General features: G+C 30.8%; 2 protein-coding genes across 3 annotated transcripts; both read right to left on the bottom strand.

The window, feature by feature from the left end:
• Positions 1 to 299: 299 nt before the first annotated feature.
• Positions 300 to 7,016, bottom strand: Smurf (SMAD specific E3 ubiquitin protein ligase). Of its 2 annotated transcripts, none has more exons than XM_070299881.1 (12): positions 6,743 to 7,016; positions 5,608 to 5,646; positions 5,422 to 5,530; positions 5,209 to 5,342; positions 4,653 to 4,917; positions 4,089 to 4,573; positions 3,699 to 3,948; positions 3,413 to 3,573; positions 2,837 to 3,027; positions 2,300 to 2,697; positions 1,724 to 2,184; positions 300 to 1,630 (listed from the first exon to the last, which is right to left on the bottom strand). In XM_070299881.1, exons 1-12 carry the CDS (start codon positions 6,795 to 6,797, stop codon positions 1,443 to 1,445), a joined length of 2,736 nt encoding a protein of 911 aa, XP_070155982.1. In that variant the 5' UTR covers positions 6,798 to 7,016; the 3' UTR covers positions 300 to 1,442. The 2 variants fall into 2 exon arrangements, with proteins under 2 accessions (XP_070155982.1, XP_070155981.1); XM_070299880.1 differs by having other exon boundaries at positions 3,413 to 3,576; positions 6,743 to 7,014.
• A 3,255-nt stretch (positions 7,017 to 10,271) lies between these two features.
• On the bottom strand, positions 10,272 to 20,059 carry LOC138935381 (protein snakeskin). Its single transcript, XM_070299882.1, has 4 exons — positions 19,955 to 20,059; positions 16,381 to 16,435; positions 12,547 to 12,705; positions 10,272 to 11,444 (listed from the first exon to the last, which is right to left on the bottom strand). Exons 2-4 carry the CDS (start codon positions 16,423 to 16,425, stop codon positions 11,259 to 11,261), a joined length of 390 nt encoding a protein of 129 aa, XP_070155983.1. The 5' UTR covers positions 16,426 to 16,435; positions 19,955 to 20,059; the 3' UTR covers positions 10,272 to 11,258.
• Positions 20,060 to 20,268: the final 209 nt, after the last annotated feature.

Raw genomic sequence — 20,268 nt, 5'->3', positions numbered from 1 at the left:
GATAGTAATGATGTCAAATAATAATAAAAAAAAATAAAACGTAGGCCAATTTATTTTTGCAAAGAGAGCTATTTGATAAAAAACATATATCATATATTTGTTACCCCAAATTAATGATTCAACACAGAATTGAAAATATACTTTCCAATAATAATATTATTATTGTTTCTATACTCTCCATAAATCACAATAATTTTTTCATTTAAGTTAAACATCTGCGTTCAGAATTATTATTATTATATATATATATATATATATATATATATATATATATATATATATACACACACACACACACAAACTTTCCACTTCTTCTCTAAAACACCAAGGCCGAATAATACATTTCAGAATACTAGATTGCCAGCATTGTGCCTAGTTGATGTCTATCTCTACTAGAAATTCAACGAATTTCATACGTATATATCATTTCCATTTAACACACTAATTCCTATTATTCAATAGATAACTTATATAAAATTAATTGACTGTGCAGTTTGCTAATGTTATTCATGTGTGATAAGAGCGAAAATTAAAAACTTCCAAATATGAATCGCATTGTTAGTTGCGCGAATTGATTCCCTATGTCATTTATTATATTTATAACCGTGAGATTCTTGATGCTATTTTTTTCGTGTTTCAATAAAAAATCTGTACAATATATAAATATCATATAATAATAACTGCAACTTTTCAGGAGATTTTATCTTCCATAAATACTTGCATGCATACTCCTACATTTATATCATAGTTCGATTAATGTGAATCTAATTTTAATAAACTTAACAAAGTTGATGACTTTAATTAATAAAAAATGTAAATCAATAAAAATCTTGATGAATGTACACAGATATAAAAAAACAGATTGATCAAAATATTTGTTATAAAACTGTAATGCTCTTCGCACAACTTGAATTATTGAACCAAATAATATTTAAAAAATAATGATTTTTTAAAAATCGTTACTCAAATTTATGTTTAAAAGTAGACAAATGTCATTGGATATGCAAAGTACCGATCATCATGACTTATAATTGCAAAGTCATTCATATTTGTACAAAAGTCAACAAGATATCATGCTGATATCTTACATAACACCTTCTTTCTATAATTCCCCTAAAGTTCATCTTGTGTGTGTGGTGTTTTATCAATGTAGAATGTAGAGAATAAACATAGTATTTTTTTTTTTTAGAAATGGCAAAATCTGTAGAATGTTACCTATCACGAAAATTCACTTTCACAGATTGCCTAAACATGTTCTAGCATACAGAAATGATCATGGTAAGTCGACAAAGGCTGCGGTCGAGAAGATGCTAGAGATGCTTTGAAGCATTGCATCAACCAATCAGAATAAAGAAATCTTTACTCTTTTTGTGCTGATTGGTCAATCAAACGCTTCGAAGCATTTTTAACGCCTTCCCGACCGCAGCCAAAAACATATCTTATTATTCGACTGCAAAGCCACAAGTTTCTTCAACTGCTTGTGTGAGTTTATCAAGCATTTTTTGATAAGTTGGATAACTTTGCGGTATGTCTATTCTATTGAAACAGGTATGTGCTTTTGGCAGATTTTCGCTCGGTGCATCAACGGCGTGTATTGTGAAAAGTCGAGGACCCGCCGCTCCAGTCGATCCTATGCAATCAAAACACGATACAAAATGTTATACTACAATGCGATATATTTAACGTGAAGTGTCTAAACAGCTGATATTAAGTGAATATTTACCTTGTAAAGCCTTGAATCCTTGTAACGGAACTCTGGAACTGCCGGTAACGAACTGAAGTAATCTTGCCCTCATTTCTTCACCATATGACTCTACTATCTGCCAAAACCATTGAACAACCGGCGTATCGGGCGTGCAATGTTTGAGACGAGTATGCATTTTCCAATCGTTTATGTCAATAGTGCCCAAACCACCAATAACTAATTCTAATTCACGCTCGTCAAACGGTCTTAGTAATAGAGGAGGTATCAATTCATGAAATCCTTTCTGTAATGCTAAAAATTGTTGCTCAATACCTCGCATGAATCGATAGTTTACGTATAAACGGACGTATTCCCTCTTGTTTTCTTCCGTCACCGCAATGTCTTTACCACCTGGTTTTAATTCATGATTTTTCAACACACCAAAACTGCTGTGTTCTACAGAAAATGTGGCATCCAACACGCCATCTATGCTATTTTCCCTAATAACAAAAAATATAAACAAAAATTTTTTAAAATTATCTGACATTTGTTTCCAAAGCAACAATACATAAATTTACATTAAATATTAATAGCTTTCCTAAAAAAAATGCTTACAGCATCCATGTAAGGCTCCTGTGCAGTTCTGGATCGACCCCTTCTATATCATTCAACGTTATACCTTTGTTAAGCAACATTTTATAAAACGGAGTCGTGAAACCACCATCAATGTGATGACCATGAAAAACGGCGATGCCTATAATTCTTCCGGCAAAATGGAAGTATGATAAATGTTCCGGATTTATGCCTGAATCCGGATTAATTTGCAGAGTGTAATTATCATCTCTTGAATATTGAAAGAGTCCGTATTGCGGATTTAGCATCTCATGAGACAACAGATATAACCACTCACGCGCCACGCCACCGTAATCCAGACCTTCTTCACCGCGAAATTTGACCATGAGTCTTTTACGCATATCTTTCGGGCGCATTTTCATTATCAGTCTGTACGATTCCTATTAGAATAAAGCATTGCTTATAAACATAATACTCTTGTAAAAGGAAATAATCTCTCTGAATTTTTTATATTGATAATCAACCGCGCTTTAAAATAAAAAAAAAAGAATATATAAATAATTTTTAAAAATTGCTTACTTCAAATATCTCATTTCTCGATACTTCTAATCTACAATGTCCACTCTGAGGTTGAAGCGCATTCAATTCCGCTCGAAGACATTTTAACTTCGCTACCAAATCACGTTTATATTTTGGAAGAAGTTCGTTATCCATAAGCTCTTTTGGTAATTCTGACACTGTTTGAGCATTTTGAGATGACGTACTTTCCACTAAAATTTAAAAAAAAATGTTTTATGTACGAGTATTAATAACACTAACATGGAATTAAGTTTTAATTTTTACAATAATGTGCTCTGATGAACAAAACTCTCCCAAAATGGAATGGCATTCTGTCCAAAATGACAAAATAACACTGAGACTGATTAACAGCTACACAGACGTATTCATAGATAAGATAAAATTGTAAGACAGCACATGTTCTGTTTTGTTTTTGTTTGAAAATAAGTAGATTACGTGATCTACATTGTGCGAATGTTATCAAATATGTAAAATGTACACAAAGCAAAGACTCAAGTATATGTATATAAGACCCTTAAAAAATTTTTTTTTCTTTCTTTCAATAATTTTTTTTTTTTTTTTAATTTGTGCACTCACTTGTTGGAGAATTATTGTTATTCCCAATTTCATTTCTTGTTGACTGCTGTGATGTGTTAGACTGGATCATTGACAAACTTGTATCCGTTTCAGTACTTTCACCCGTTACAGAACTATTTGCATTATTCGTGGTTTGGTAGTTCATATTATTATTTTGTCTCCTACTATCAACAAAATAATAATTTTATATATATATATATATATATATATATATATATATATATATATATATATATATTGTTGTAATCATAAATATATTCTTTTGTTTAATATGTATTCTATTTACTTTAACAGTTTGCTTATGATTTGACTGGATAGCCTGGGATCGGTAAATTGCGTTGTTCTATTATTGTGATCTACGAAATATACCCGTCCGGTCTGAGTCTGTCTCATTTCCCATCCGCTAGGAAGAGGCCCAAGTTCGTTCGTTAATTCGTTAGCTTGTAAGTCACGTGGAATCCTCGGATCATGCCAGGTAGAGTATGCAGTTGGTACATGATAGAAATATACTTGACCTTGTTGGGTTTTCCTCATTTCTATATATATATATATATATATATATATATATAATAAAAAATTTATACTATATTTAAACTATATTTTCTAAATAATTTGTTGTATTTTATTTAATAATGTATCGTACTTTTAAAAAATTATACTGTCATTTGATTCATACCGTAACCACGAGGTAAGTCCGGCGGTTGCGGAGGATCAGTTCGTCTGTCGCTATTTGACACATTATTTCTATTTCTGTTGCTACGAATAGGCCTTCGCGTTTGACTCCCGCTATTGGGACCACGTTCTATCCTACCGTTTGTGTTTTGATTGCCATTTTGTTCATCGGTTCCTCTAACAACACGCCGATCTCTTACGGACGATGCCGGCGACATCAGGTTTCTCATATGATGATTCTGTTGCTGATTACGATTTTGCTGTTGCTGCTGCATTGGTGTATTTCTCGGGGTATTATGTGCCGAGTTGTCTCGACTAGGTGTTTGATTGGGAGTCCCGTCTCCATTATTCCGTTCAGACGACGTATGTCTTGCAGGACTCTCTTCATTTCTCACATTTGGCGAGCTCGTGCTACTGTTGGGAGACGTTGGCTCTGACGATAGCAACGGAGGAGGTTCCGGTGTTGTCGGTATAATAGCATTATTAGGCCTATAAAAGACATTAATTTGAGAATGAATTTCATACTATACATTGTATTTCAGTAACATTCGTAGATATCAAGTATTACCGAACATTTGGACGGATCCATTGCGTGCTTTTCGTGTAATGATTTACATAATAAAGTCGACCGTTTTCGGTTCTTCTTTCTTCCCATCCATCCGGTAAATCATTTGGACAGCTCAAATCACCAAGCACATCGACCACAGCATTATGACCGATCGTATTACTTACAGCACCATTGTGACCGTCCCGTGACATTAAGGACACTACAATCTGCCCTTTTACAACGTCTGTGTCATCCGAACGAGCCTTGCATAGATCTAAACGTTGATCTAAAAGTATACATTGCAAATAGTAAAAGTAATCTTTAAAAAAAATAATTGCAACATATGTAAAACATTTTCTTCTTATAGAGATATTCGATATTGACTTCAAAAAACAAGTGTAAAAAAGTACTAATATAGAATTATATTGCTTTTTTATTGTAAAAATATCGCTACTTTTGAATTCATGTAAATAAGCCTAAACAATATTTAGACACTTTGGACTTGGATTTTTTTAGAGACAGGAATCAAATATAAATGTAAATAATAATGTATAATATAAAACAAACACAAACATACATCCTGTATCTTTAAGTCTTTGGATGGTATTTGATAATATGCAGACACATCCTAGAAATCCTCCACCCTGTTTTTTATGAAATTTTCTGTAATTCCATACAGATATAGTGATTCCATCATTCTTTCCAATGTATCTGCATAAATAAACAAATGATTTTTTTTCTTAACACTAACACAAAACATATTTTATGTTTAGTTTAAAAAAACACTCACAAATCATAATGTTGATTCCATTTAGGATCAAGCGTAGCTTTACAAGTATCTGTACTGTGACATTGTCCAGAACCATCGACAGTTATCTTAGCAAAAGGATCGGGTAAGCCTACAAGAAAAATCATTCCTGAATTTTTCATTTATATCTTTATATACTAAACACTTTATAAAAAAAAATAAACTTACGAAATAAATCCTTTCTAGCAAGGTTACGGGCGCATAAGACTAAAACATATAAAATCATGAATATATGCTTTTGTAATAAAAACTAAATACATATATATTTTTTAAATTAGTATTTTCATTTCATATATTGTAAATTTGTATAATATATATGTATATATTATAATGATATATTATTATACATATAATTTAATGAATTAAATATATTATTTCCAAATTTTTCCACATTAATATAACATTTAATCGATGAAATTTCAAAAAATTTGATAAGACAGAATTTGATCTAATAGTGATAAGTGATCTAGAACTTGCACTGTCCTTTTATATCTGTTACATATAAGAAGTTATTAATATTCTTTGAGTTACTATAATTGAATATTACTATATCTTCTTTATCATGATGAGAGAAGTCTCAATTTAAGCTTAATATATCAATAATGTTATAACTCGTATAAATTGTTGATAATGGTCTTTATAATATATGAATAGAAGATATAATGCGAGAAATAATACAATATATATAGAATCATAAAAATGTTTAAAAAATAATATCATAAAAATAAGCCTATTCTTCCTGCATATATATATTCTTTCCAATACTTTTAATTTTAAAATATCCTCATTTTATATATATATAGAATCAGAGATTGAATATAGTAGCAGTTGATCATGCTCTGCGTTAAATTCACATAGCACATAATGTCCCACAAAGTTCTTTTCATAAGCCTTGTCAAAGATATTATTGAGATAATGACACATTAGACAGACACTTCGCGACTATTCACAATTAAAGTTTTCATCGGTCTCCCGGAGAGTGCTCGCGGTGGGGTCGCCCCCGCTGCCGGAGAAAGTAAGCACATAACCAAAAGGGCGAGGAAGCCACGACGAAACTTGTTCAGGGTACGCAAGAGGGTCCCGAACATTTTGACGTTTCGCATCGAAGCCTCCCCCGCGGAAGGACACGGCGCACATGGGGCCATATTGAATGATGCCCGAAGAAACACAGGCCGAGCGTAGATAGGTGGGTAGATAAGTAGTAGGTACTGTAGGTAGGTAGATAGGTGTTCTCGTCGTGCGTGCAAACCGCGACTTTCACGCATAACGCCCGATGATGTCGGTATAATTAATCCGCACTCACTCGTCAAACGGATCTTCATGGCTCCATTCCTCCTGCTACCGCCTGGATTCGACATCCTGCACGCACATTTAACGCTACGCACCGCGCATCGGCGCTATAATTGATAAATAAAGTACGGATCTTGCCCTTGCCAAGAACGGCGCGACGGCGACGATACAGCTACTCCGTCGCATCACGCACACATGCGCACACACACATATACGCATGCGCGACAAGCGGCCTCTCATGACGCGCTATACACTACGGTCGCGATTGCTAGAATCGATTGCGATTTCGAGACATCTCGAATCGAGATCTCGCATTGAGATCTCGATTTAAAAATTAAAATTTTTAATGTAAATGGGCAAAGCATTCTTATCGTGCACGTAAACAATAATATAAATATAAAACATATATAATTCCATTTAAAAGATATATACGTATATTTGTATACAGGGTCTTTCAAGTCAAATCAATAAAACTTCAAGGTCTAATAGAAAACTGAGTTTGGAACAAAAAAGTTCCTACGAACATAGGTCGCTTCGTTAAAAGGTTATATACTTTAGGGTATAACCTTTGACTATATAAGTATAGACCGCTAGTAGCTAACTTCACGCCTGTTCCAAGATCTACAGCGATACCAGTATCCAAAAACTAAATAATGTACAGTTTGTGCCATTGGGTTTAAAAATTATAGGTTAGCTGTCAGTCGGTTGTGGGCGTATGATATAACGCAATTTCCTAGCCAAGACACATATAAAATTATATATATAGCAGAGAAAATTTTCAATATCAATAGAATAAACAATACTTTACATAAATAACATATTTTGACCTATTTAATTGTACAAAGTAACGAGAAATCTTTTGATATATGTATATCTAGTATTCTTCTTCAATTTGAAGAACATACAAAAACGTGCGATATTATGGACAAGCATATTTACTTTTTAATTAAATTAATCATTAAAATATTTCTAAAAATTAAACTTTATTATTAAAATATTTAATTTGGATTTATATTCATCGTTTGTAAGACAAAATACTCACAGAAACTATTAATTTCAAAGGTGAATAAAATAAATACAAAAATAAAAAAAAATATATATATATATATATCAAGTTCCATTTTGTTTCTTCACATACACATATTTGTCTTCAAAGATTTTCTTTTGTAATCTATATAAAAATTTATAACCTATATAAAAATATGAAGACTTAAACATAAACATATGATACAACACGTGGATATATTAATGACTATTTGAATTTCGTGCGTTTTTGGGTACTGAGATGTTGGAAAATGTCGGCTCGGAGTCTTGCTATAGTTTATGCATATAGTCAAAGGTTATAACTAATACACTTCGAAAAATCACGTTTCTTTTGATAATTTTTTAAAATAATTTCAGAACCCCTTTATTCATTTGAAAAAAATAATAAATTAAATCTGATAGATAATTAAATAACAAACTAAATTCGCCAATTTCATTTAATTCTGATAAGATATTAAAGAAAAAAACAAGCTCAAAACAACGAAAAAAGCAGAAATTTGAGAAAAAAACCACCTTCCAATGGTCTTTGTGTAAATATTACATTCGTAACGCAACCATTGCAAATGCAAATATAAAAATGTTCTTATTAAATTTTGATCATAACTAATTACTTATATAAAGAATTTATTAGATATAACTTTTTATAAAGAAGCCCATGTTTATATTATATAAGGTTATAAGAACATTTTTGTTCCAAATTTAATTTCCTATAAAATCCTGAAGTTTCATTGACTGATCTGGAACATCCTATATATCCTATATATACAGGGTAGCCCCGAACGTTCCAGCCAGACTTTGATATCTTATAGGAAATTTAATTCTGAACAAAAAATTTCCTACAAACATTTTTCGACCCATGTTTATAGGAAATTTTTTGTTCAGAATTAAATTTCCAATAAAATCTCAAAGTCTGGCTGGAACGTTCGGGGTCACCCTGTATATCACATTCATATATTTTTTTCATTATTAGATTAAGTATCCTGGTGCAGACAATTTTTTTATTTTTATGTTTTATTTATGGTACGATATATTTTTATATGCTAAATGTATATATACATTTATGAATGGATTTAATGCTGAATTTTTAATGCTGAATTTAATAAGACATTTAAATTTCTAACAAGATTAATATAATGTAAATAATTCAAATAATCTGCTATAGAAAAAATGGACATAAAATCATATATGGTATATGTGTGCGTATGTGTGTATGATCATATATATGTTAATTTTTTCTTGAGTTCGCATGGAAATTTTCTAACAAGACAATTATATTACAATGAACTTCTGCCTGACATAGTCAAGAAAATAATTGATATTGATGAGAGCAGATGAACATTTTTATTTTTACTTAAAAATTCTGGATTAGCTCAATAAGAGAGAATTAATAAACGAATGATCGATTAGTCATTTATAGAAGTAATGGATAATCATTAAATGGCCTACTAAAACAGACTGAAATAGTCAAGAAGAGAGTACTGCGTCCTTAAAAAAAAAATGGAATATAATGAAATGTAATACATGTATACACTGTGCTCCAAATAAAAGAGGGAAATTTATAAGAGAGAAATAATGCGATACATATGATTGATTGGATAGAAATCGAAAAGTCAGCTGATCTTAATTGATATTCGACCTATTTCACTATGCTTTTTAAGAATATATATATAATGTGTGTGTGTGTGTGTGTGTGTGTGATGTGTGTTTTGCTCTCTTTTACGATCTACTTTCCCCAATTTATTACAAATCTAAACAGAAAATATTTTAGACTTTCTTGTTAGAGTCAAGCATTCTCTATCCGCATTAAAGCAATTCCATGCTCCATTAAGTCACACGCGATAAAATATACATATATATATATATATATATATATATATATATATATATATATTCAAGATTGTTTTTTTCGAATGCATTATGCAGCGCTCTTGCACACTAGAGTGAAAGTGAAACTTTCTGTGCTTTGTTGTATAACGTCACGTCTGGTTTGTGCAACATGACAAGACCGTGCGAGTTGCATTCAAATATTTTTGTGTTTTGCAACGAAGACGATGGATGAAAGAAAAAAGTGTCAAAGAAATGGTACGGAAACACTACACAGTTGAAAAATTTCTGTTAAACTTAACAAATATCGCATATCCCAAACGGTTCATACAAATTTGTGTGTTAATTTAACGTTATATGGATATGTCAAACGGTGACACTAATACTATGTTAATATTTTAACATAAAACGAACTTCAAAGTAATTTGAAATAAATTTTGTATAAAATCAACATATTTTTAATGATAAAATTAAATTGTTAAAAATGTTATTGACGGTCTGTAGCCACTTTCATTTCTATTGTACAATAAACAATGTTTTCTATAAATTTTAACAGATAAATCCTGTCACTGATAATACGCGACATATTTATTGTGTAAAATTAAAAATATGTGCACATTGTGTGTTATTTTTACACTTTTTTCAGTTGTTTTAATAATTTAACATTTGAAATTCAATTAACACAACGGCGATATGTTTAATTAACATGAATATGTTGAATATTTAACACAAAAATTTTAATATTTTTTAACAAGAAAACACAAATTTTCTAACTGTGCATATATATACATATACATTCTCTCCGTACTCCTGTTCGTATATATATAATCCTTCTTTATTATAGAAATCTTTGCGTAAAAACGTACAGATAAAAGATGAATATCCGCGAATACTCGTGAAAAGACGATGAACGATTCGCCGCGATAAATATTTAGTATCGAAATACACGCAAATGTGTCATATATAAAAACATATCATGATATTTATTGTTTTTCTTCATTTTCTTTTTTCTGTCGCTGCTGCTCTTGTTAGAGTCTAACAATACCATAACTTAAATTTATGAATGTCTAATGTCAGTATATTATTATTAACGATTATGATATCAACTGGCCTGCTTCTACGAAAAGATTGCCCCTTATTAATATTAACATATATATATATATGTATATGAGAAACACGCATATATATCATCTTTGTGATCACTGCACGTTTTGTACTATCATCGGTGTTAGGTACTATCGGAAAAATATATTATTTAAAACTTTGGCTCTTAAAAAATTTCTCCTTATTCACAGAAGAAAACTGCCTAATTAATAATTTAATTTTAAAAAAAATTCTAAAGATTTTCAAACTACAATTCTCTCTAACAAGTCATCGAATTAAATTAAAAAAAAAAAATATATGCGTGTAAAATAAAGAAGATATTAAAGTGATAAAAGGCACGAATCCTGGATTTCGAGAAGTTTGATAATGCCATATGATCCCTGTGTAAATGTTTCCCATATTTGATTACCCGGCTAGAGAAAAAGCTTCTTTCATATATCAGGAAACTTCTTGGCAGTATATCCTTTATAGAAAAGATTTCCGTCGATCGCGGAATGTGGTTAACACCGATAACCGGCCGTGCAGTCCCTCTGTTGTACTTGAAAACTATTCAGATTTCAATTCTCTCCCCGAAACGTAAGGAATGCATCTACGAGGAAAATAGCGCCCTCGATGATACTGAGAGAACCCTTGGCCAAACCGGTATCACGAAACGACGTTTTGACCCGTTTGTCGAAGTAGTTGATGTTGAGCGAGCCCGCGGCGACGAATAGAGCGCATCCAATGAGCGAGAAGAAGAGGTCCTAAGAAATAAAAAAAATCGCATTTGAAAATCATAGTTTTATTGTTATAAACTCTAAACTTGGCGATGTATCTTATATACTGGGTGGCCCATTTTAATCCATCCAGTCGAATATCTCAAAAACCAAGCCCGGAAGAGAAAAATGTTTCAAACAAAAGTTGTGTGGCTTCAAGGGGGCCATAAGATGGTGACAATTATTTGACCTTGGAAAATCATTTGGAAGTCATGTGAAGGTCAACTGTAAAATCTTAAATGGAAACCCCCATTTTTTATTTAGTATTCTTGTAGCTGACATCGAGAGCTTTCCAAAATACTATAATAAAGTATCTTTTATTCAATACTTTTTGAGTTATTTTATATTTTAATCTGACATCTTTTGATATAAAAAATTAAATGTCTCATAAAATATTCAGTTTTCGATAATCTTACCGTAATACTTTTATGTACAGAATAATGAGATAAATCAATTAGTGCAAAAAAAAACAACAAATAATTGTTTAAAAAAATACATCGTAAATAATTTTTTTAAAAACTATTATTTTTTTATACTAACTGATTTGTCTCATTATTCTGTACATAAAAGTATTACGGTAAGATTATCAAAAACTAACTATTTTATGAGATATTTTATTTTTTATATCAAAAGATGTCAGATTAAAATATAAAATAACTCAAAAAGTACTGAATAAAAAAATACTTTATTATAGTGTTTTGGAAAGCTCTTGATATCAGCTACAAGAATACTAAATAAAAAATGGGAGTTTCCATTTAAGATTTTAAAATTGACCTTCACATGACCTTCAAATGATTTTCCAAGGTCAAATCATTGTCAGCATCTTATGGCCTCCTTGAAGCCACACAACTTTTGTTTGAAACATTTTTCTCTTCCGGGCTGGGTTTTTGAGATATTCGACTGGATGGATTAAAATGATCCACCCAGTATATATCTGTATGTCTATGAAATTAAATATACTAATAATTTTTCTTCAATTCTAATTTAATTCTATTCTTAATTCTTCTTCTTCTAGAATAAAATATATATCTTGCAATATCTATCAAAATACAATATTTTATCAATAATATAGATCTGCTCTAACACATACCACACGACGGTTGACCGGGGTTCCCATCACGCTACCGATGAACAAGCCGACCAAGATAATCAAGTATCCGCCGAATGTGCCCATTGTTATCATCATGGTATGTTGATCTTCCATATTGAAAGAGTGGTAGTGCAGTCCGATAAGGATGCACACCAAGAGCTGCGATCAGAGGGAGACAATTAAAAATATAGACAAATACTTTTCCGACTATGCTCTAAAATTTGTCCCATTTTTTTCTATTTATAATCTCACTCATTTTCTATAATTATAATAACAGTTCTTTTTGTTCGCCAAAGTAAAGATGTCGCTCGCGAAACTGGATCGACTCAAAGAGAGTCCGTCGACTCTTTCGCGCGCGATCCCATTATAAATAAAATATTGCCCGCTATTGCCCCAGTTAGCAAACAACTTTTATTTCCAGGCAACAGGTCACAGCTCGTGAATCGAATTATTCGATATAATTCGTCGATTAACACAGTTATAAGCATATGAATAGAATAAACCTTTTCAGTATATTGTTAACTATGATAAGACACAATATGATAAGCTGATCAATATTGATTTCAAAATGTCAAAACCAAAAAGTTTTTCAAAAACTCTTAAAGCATCTACAGTCATATGAAAACATTTTGTACATAATATAATATACAATATATACAGTACAATATATATATATACAGGATGTCCCATTTTAAAGGACCCACTCAAATATCTCAGAAACACTGCGTTAAATCGAAAAATGTTTCAAACAAAAGTTGTGTGGCTTCAAGAGGGCCATAAGATGGTGGTAATGATTTGACCTTGGAAAATGTTATAAAAAAATTTTAGTATAAAAAAATGTTAGTATAAAAAAATAATAGTTTTTAAAAAAATTATTTACGATATATTTTTTGATACAATTATTTGTTTTTTTTGCACTAATTGATTTATCTCATTATTCTGTACATAAAAGTATTACGGTAAGATTATCGAAAATTGAATATTTTATGAGATATTTAATTTTTTATATCAAAAAATGTCAGATTAAAATATAAAATAACTCAAAAAGTACTTAATGAAAAAATACTTTATTATAGTGTTTTGGAAAGCTCTCGATGTCAGCTACAAGAATACTAAATAAAAAATGGGAGTTCCCGTTTAAGATTTTAAAGTTGACCTTCACATGATCTTCAAATGATTTTCCAAGGTCAAATCATTGCCACCATCTTATGGCCCCCTTGAAGCCACACAACTTTTGTTTGAAACATTTTTCGATTTAATGCAGTGTTTCTGAGATATTTGAGTGGGTCCTTTAAAATGGAACATCCTGTATATATATATATATATATATATATATATATATATATATATATATATATATATATATACACACACACACAATATATATATTTAAACTTTTCTTTCAATAAAAAAGGATAAATTTTTATTTTTATAACATGAAACATCTTCTTGCAATTACGTTAATATATAATAATGTTTGAAAAAATAATTAAAAACACATAAGTAGAGTACCATCTTTTTAAATAATTAGCAATCAATAAAAACTGAATAAAAAATTAACTTATCAATTAATATTAAATTAATTATATTAAATTAACTTATAGAGACACTTCATGTCACAATTACATAATTTTCATTTGTAAATCATCTCTATGGCGTCAATATTAAAAATTACATCAATCGTCCTTGACGCAATGAACACATGCCTGAGCCTGAGTGTATCTTAAAAAGCTTGAGGCTAAATCACCCACGTATACATCGATAAACACGCGATACTACACATCGCAATACTATGCGCCGCATTTACCACAGCCAGATTTGTTATTGAAAAGTACCATTATGGTATACATATATATTAGCGATATAAATATATATTCTAGATACGTGCGTTAAGTAAAGAAAGCAGCGCAATAAATTTTTATTTATACGTTTTGATTAGTCAAAATATTAATTCAAGATATACATTTGTATCTTGCTAATTTTTTATCCTACGTAGAATAATTTTTAGAGAGAAAGACAATAATAATGCTTATCCTGTATAAAAATACAGAGAAAAATAAATCATGTTTATTCTTCTAGAGAATATGTATATTTTTTTATTTATGGCTTATCAAAAAAGTCAAACATTCTACTACGGTTTAACTAAAATATGATTGCAGAATGATTGCACTCGTTAAGAAACTTTACGAAGCAATCAAACAAAAGGAGAGAACTGAAATTATATTTAGGAAACATCTGCCGTGGTGCAGTTGAGATATTGCGAGTTTGATGCTAAGAATGAGCGCTAATTCGCCAAAAAAGATAGATAAATATTTGTCAAGATAAATTTTTCTCTATATTAATACTTTTATGTAATAAAAGTAAGATTTTCCAAATTATTAATTCATCCTAGCATTGACTACTTAAAAATTTTACATTTCGAATAATTATATGAATATACTGTTGACAATTTTAATTAATGCGAAATAAAGTATATGATGTATTTCGGTACAATATATAATAAAACTAATTTTTTTTCCTATCGCCAAAAAACACAACTGACAATGAGAAACGCTTACCGCGCGAAAGGCGTTAGTCGTTATGACCCGTAGCCTCAAAGAATTATAACGGAAATTCTCATACAGGTCGACTTCCGGACGACACAGAGCGGACCATAATAAGAGAAGAGAACGCTCTTGTGCGGTAATCAGCGCTGATTATGTCACTCTCCGTTCTCGTCGTCTTACGAATCGCGAAAGATATGCAACGCGGAATGCTGCGACCAACAACAGTGCGACGCGCGCATACTACATCGATCTCAGAAAAGCGCGATCCAGATGTACGCATCTCTAAGTTAGGTCGATCGATCGTAAGGAACAGCGCAGTACCGTTAAAAATAAATTTGAGAGCGCTCTTGATGGAGTTCTTAAGCGTCGTCTACAATACGTGGAGTAAGCCTGCCGTAAGAAGTAAGAGTAGGTGTAAGAGGGCTACTTCCGGTTTAAGTGAGCTGGAGTAAGGGCGTAAAGGAAATAAATTATTTTTATTTCCTACTTCTACTACAGCTCTTTACGGTACGCTCGGCCAATCAGAGCGCAGGAGGAAAATGGTCACTCGAGAAGTACTGCTTGGTTAGGTTAGGTTTCGTTACGTTTACTCTATCGTATTGTGGACGGAGCCCGCGTAAGCAGCTTACGCCAAAAATCTTATTCCTATTCCTACTCTCTTACTTCTACTCTTACTCATATTGTAGACGGGCCTTTAGAGAGGAGTGTTAAACGAGGATACTGTTTCTCTTGCGGCTGGAAATACATATGTGCAAGAAACACCGACAAATTTATGCAGTTTCGAATCGCGTATTTTCTCAAGAATTTTCACATAACTTTAAACGCTGAGAATAAAGGAATTCTTTGAAGAATAATTCCTTTTTATATCGCAACAGTTTACTAGTAAATGTTTATTTTGTGTTTCAGATTATGTTAATTAATATCTTGTAATGTGACATCATAGATCAGCTGTTGAGCTTCTTCATTAAAAAGGAACTTGATTTACGATATTCATAACACTTTTTTAGCTATAACGCTGTAGAATTTGTTATCAAAGTCAGTTAAATAGTCATACAATTTATATTGTGATTTATCATCCTCCCCAAATAATTATGTATATATGTTATGAGTACATGTTAATGTGTATATTAAAAATTTGCATCTTACATAAGAAAAAAAATAATATTATGCTCGAAATTAAAGTATGACAAAATGCCAATTATTAAATTAAAGATACATATGTATGTGTGTGTGTGTGTGATCTTATACATATAACACTAAAGATACTTAAATTTATTAATATACTTACAAGTTCAAAGGATTTTATGATCGACAACCTCGTGATAGTAACCATTTTATCTGATCTACAAAAGTAAAAAAAGAATATAAATTATAATTAATCTCTCATTTCATTTGTTTAAATATGTTTAAAAACACATTTTTGTGTACATTTGTAAAACACGCATCTTGAATTATATAATTAATAACGATTGATGAATATCACGATGGATATGCGTTCTATAAAAAAAAAATATATAGCGACTATAAGCACAGAACGTAAGTCGCATGAAAGCATAATGAATCATAAAGAAGAATGAAGACATGAAAATCGATAACTAAACTAAAGTCATATATAAACGAGACCGGAAATGCGTAGCGTTCGATTAAAGTGAACATTGTTGTGAGCCTCTATGTATGTAGAAAAATACGAGAATATTGCAAGATAATAATGCCCTATTTGATAAGGCATGTTACGCTTTCGTGCTTTAATAATATAAGAAATTTTACACACAATTAATATAATTGAATAGTTGAGTTATAACTACGATTATTTTAATATGCGATGACTGCAGTTATCATATTTTAATATAGCTATGAATTTAAATTCAACTTTCTAATTATCTTTTTCACGTTTACCTTTTTATATATAAAATTTCTTCTCCTATTATCTCTTATGTAATAAAATTCGGTATCATTTTCATGTGACAAAATTTTTACATACAGGGTATCCCATTTTAAAAGTTCCACCCTCATAACTTTTCAGGATCAACGTTTGAAGGAGAACGACTCGGATAAAAGTTGTAGGGAACAAAGGGGGCTATCTAATAGTGACCTTGGATTTGACATTAAAGGTCATTTTCAAGGTCATTTGAAGGTCAACTTCCATTTTTCAAACGGGAACCCCTATTTTTCATTAAATATTCTTATAGCTTATCTCGAGGGCTTTACAAAACACTGTAATAAAGTATTTTTTCATTAAGTACTTTTTGAATTATTTTGTATTTTAATCTGACATATTTTAATATAAAAAATTAAATATCTCGTAAAAAATATTTAGTTTTCGATAATCTTACCGTAATACTTTTATGTACAGAATCGTGACGTTACAATAACGATCAACAAAATTAATACTTTATTTAGATATATGGTATAATTCTCGGGATACGCGTTATTTATAAAGCTCAAAATTTTCTGAATTGTTTCTAAAAGATACACACTCACGATACAATTACGTGTATCGATACGCAATAAATAAAATAATTCGTACTTAATTACGTCAATTGTAAAATAAACTTTACGTCATTTCTTACTGAATGACATATGTGAATCGGCACGACCATGACATACCCAAGATAGATAGAATGCAACGAAACTGATAGAAATAACGATGCGCTCTGCATATCAATCTCGTGATTGAAGAATAAATATTCATCGGTGTGTGTCAAGCAATAAATTTTTTAAATCGTAATTGCTTGAGTCATCAAAGCGAAATTAATATGTTTCAGCTTTGTGCGATAAGAGCAAAATATCTAATAAATTGTCATATAATAAAAAAATTATATCATATATATATATATATATATATATATATATATATATATGTGTGTGTGTGTGTGTGTGTGTGTATGTATATATAGGGTGTCCAATAAAAAGTGGTCACCCCCTTTTATCTTTTAAATTAAAAGAGACCATAACAAATATATATCAAATTAAATGGTTCAAACTGAATTCTATTGTGAGGATAATACTTGCTTACAAAATCTATCTCGGGGAGGGATGTATAATTTTCTTATAACAATGTGGATATGAAAATGAAAAGGTAAACGTCGCCTGCGATATATTTTAAGCCGTTATATAAAATATTTACATTAAATCATACATTGTTTTATTCGTTTCAAACAGCGCTACAACTTTTATCGCGTCGAAATATTCACATACTTCTCCGGTCGTTAACACAGACAGCTTTTGTAAGCAACTAATATGCTCGCAATAGATTTCAATTTGAACCATTTAATTTAACGTTGTATAAATTTGTGTTATGATTTATCTCTTTCAGAGATCTTTTTAAAAGATAAAGGGGAATGGCCGCTTTTGATGAGACACCCTGTATATTTTCAAAATCAATAATTTTCATGTCCCAATTAATCTATATGAAGCTTATCAAATAAGTTATTATTAATAAATAGTATAATAAATATTTTTAATAAAAAATTATTATTAAATAGCTAAAAACGCGCGTATATATAAAAGCTATATATTAATTTTATCATACATCACAAAAGGAATTATCTTCTGTAAAAGAGAATGAATATTAAAATTACATAATATTAAACATATGTAAAAATAATATTTAAACGATTTAAAAATTAATAACATTCTTAATGTCAATTTGAAGCGGCATCGTTCAAGATGAAAATATAGGTCATTCGGATTGTTTGTTCTCTCGCATACGTAATTAAATCGGAAACCTGATATGGGTAACGAGATCTCAAGTTATTATTCTCAATAATCTGCGATTTCGAACACGTGAGTGATGTAAATTAAGCGTTGAGGAGTAAATTGCGATCATATATCGCGTAAGTAAAAAGAACGCATTTCTTATACCCAAAAGGAAGGCGCACTTTCACGTTGCTTGCCATTGCCTTGACTCCATTTTTATAATTTTTTTCAGGGTTCCTCTCTCTCTCTTTCTCTCTCCTGAGCTAGAGTACGTTTTTAAAAATGTATTGAAAAGAATATTCATGATTAAAGGAAATCTTATTAAACTTCTTACAAAAAATGGTAAAATTAATATCTTAACATTTATATATTAATTTTGAATGATATGTATCTTTATGTTATTGAAAATATTCGCTGATAATTATTTTGTAGCAATTAATGGATTATAATATTATCAATTAAGAAACAAAATTGCATAAAAAAAAAAATGCCTCGAAAGTTATAAACAGCAAATTTATGTTTTTATATTATACACACACACAAGCATGCATATATATATTCTTTTTTTTGTGTCTTCTTATTTTTAATTAATAAATATTTTTCTTCATTTTGCAATTATAATATCGGTTAAAAGATATTGTATTGCGCGTACGAATGCACGATTGTAAACTTTTAAACTCGTTCGCTTATTTTCTTCGACGAACTGTGTCATATGACATCATTCACGTAACTCATGACAAAAGATAAGTATTATTAAAGCGAAATAATGTTTTTTTTTTTTTCCCCAATAGCCTATACGTCTCTCTCGGTTCTTCAAGAAATTATCCAAAAGTTATAATTTTTTTGCAAAATATACCATAATTTTTGAACATTTATACGGCGGAGCAACGTTTGTTTTGTTATTCTAATATCTTTACTCCGATCGGTCAAGACCCACGAACCGGCGCACAAAAGGATAGCACGAACAAAGAACCTCGAACGAGACGCGTCGGAAGCGTCTTAAAAGTCTCATGGAATATGACAGCGTATTCGTCAAGTTTCCGATTTGTAAAGATCGTGAGAGAAAGAGAAAATGATTCCGGAGCGCGTTCATTCATTCACGCGTCGGGCGTGTTCGGTGTCATATATATAATATATGTATATATATATAAATATGTACTTACGTGTGTTTGCGCTCTCTATTTATCGGACGATCGTGGCTGCTTCGCGAGACGAAGGTTCAACGACGACTGATGCTGAAGACCGACCACGTATTATGGAGACGCGTTGGGGCTAGCCTCAATTTTTACGATTGACGGAAATACGCCGACTTTTACGTCGTGGGTTTTACGCATCGGACAACCACATTGACACTTTAGTCATAACGCTCATTTTGAATAGAGATTTCTTTTGGCTTTAACAAATGTAGAAAAAAATATTTTATTGTGTGGTTTTTAATATAGAATAATAAAATTGGCAAGTGAACGTGGTTATACGA

Source organism: Polyergus mexicanus, unplaced genomic scaffold (assembly GCF_030449975.1).
Source record: "Polyergus mexicanus isolate NDT 795.1 unplaced genomic scaffold, iyPolMexi1.0 SCAF_8, whole genome shotgun sequence".
Taxonomy (NCBI): Eukaryota; Metazoa; Arthropoda; class Insecta; order Hymenoptera; family Formicidae; genus Polyergus; species Polyergus mexicanus.
The sequence above is the reverse complement of the archived record's forward strand: the minus strand, read 5'-3'. Positions and strand labels throughout refer to the sequence as shown.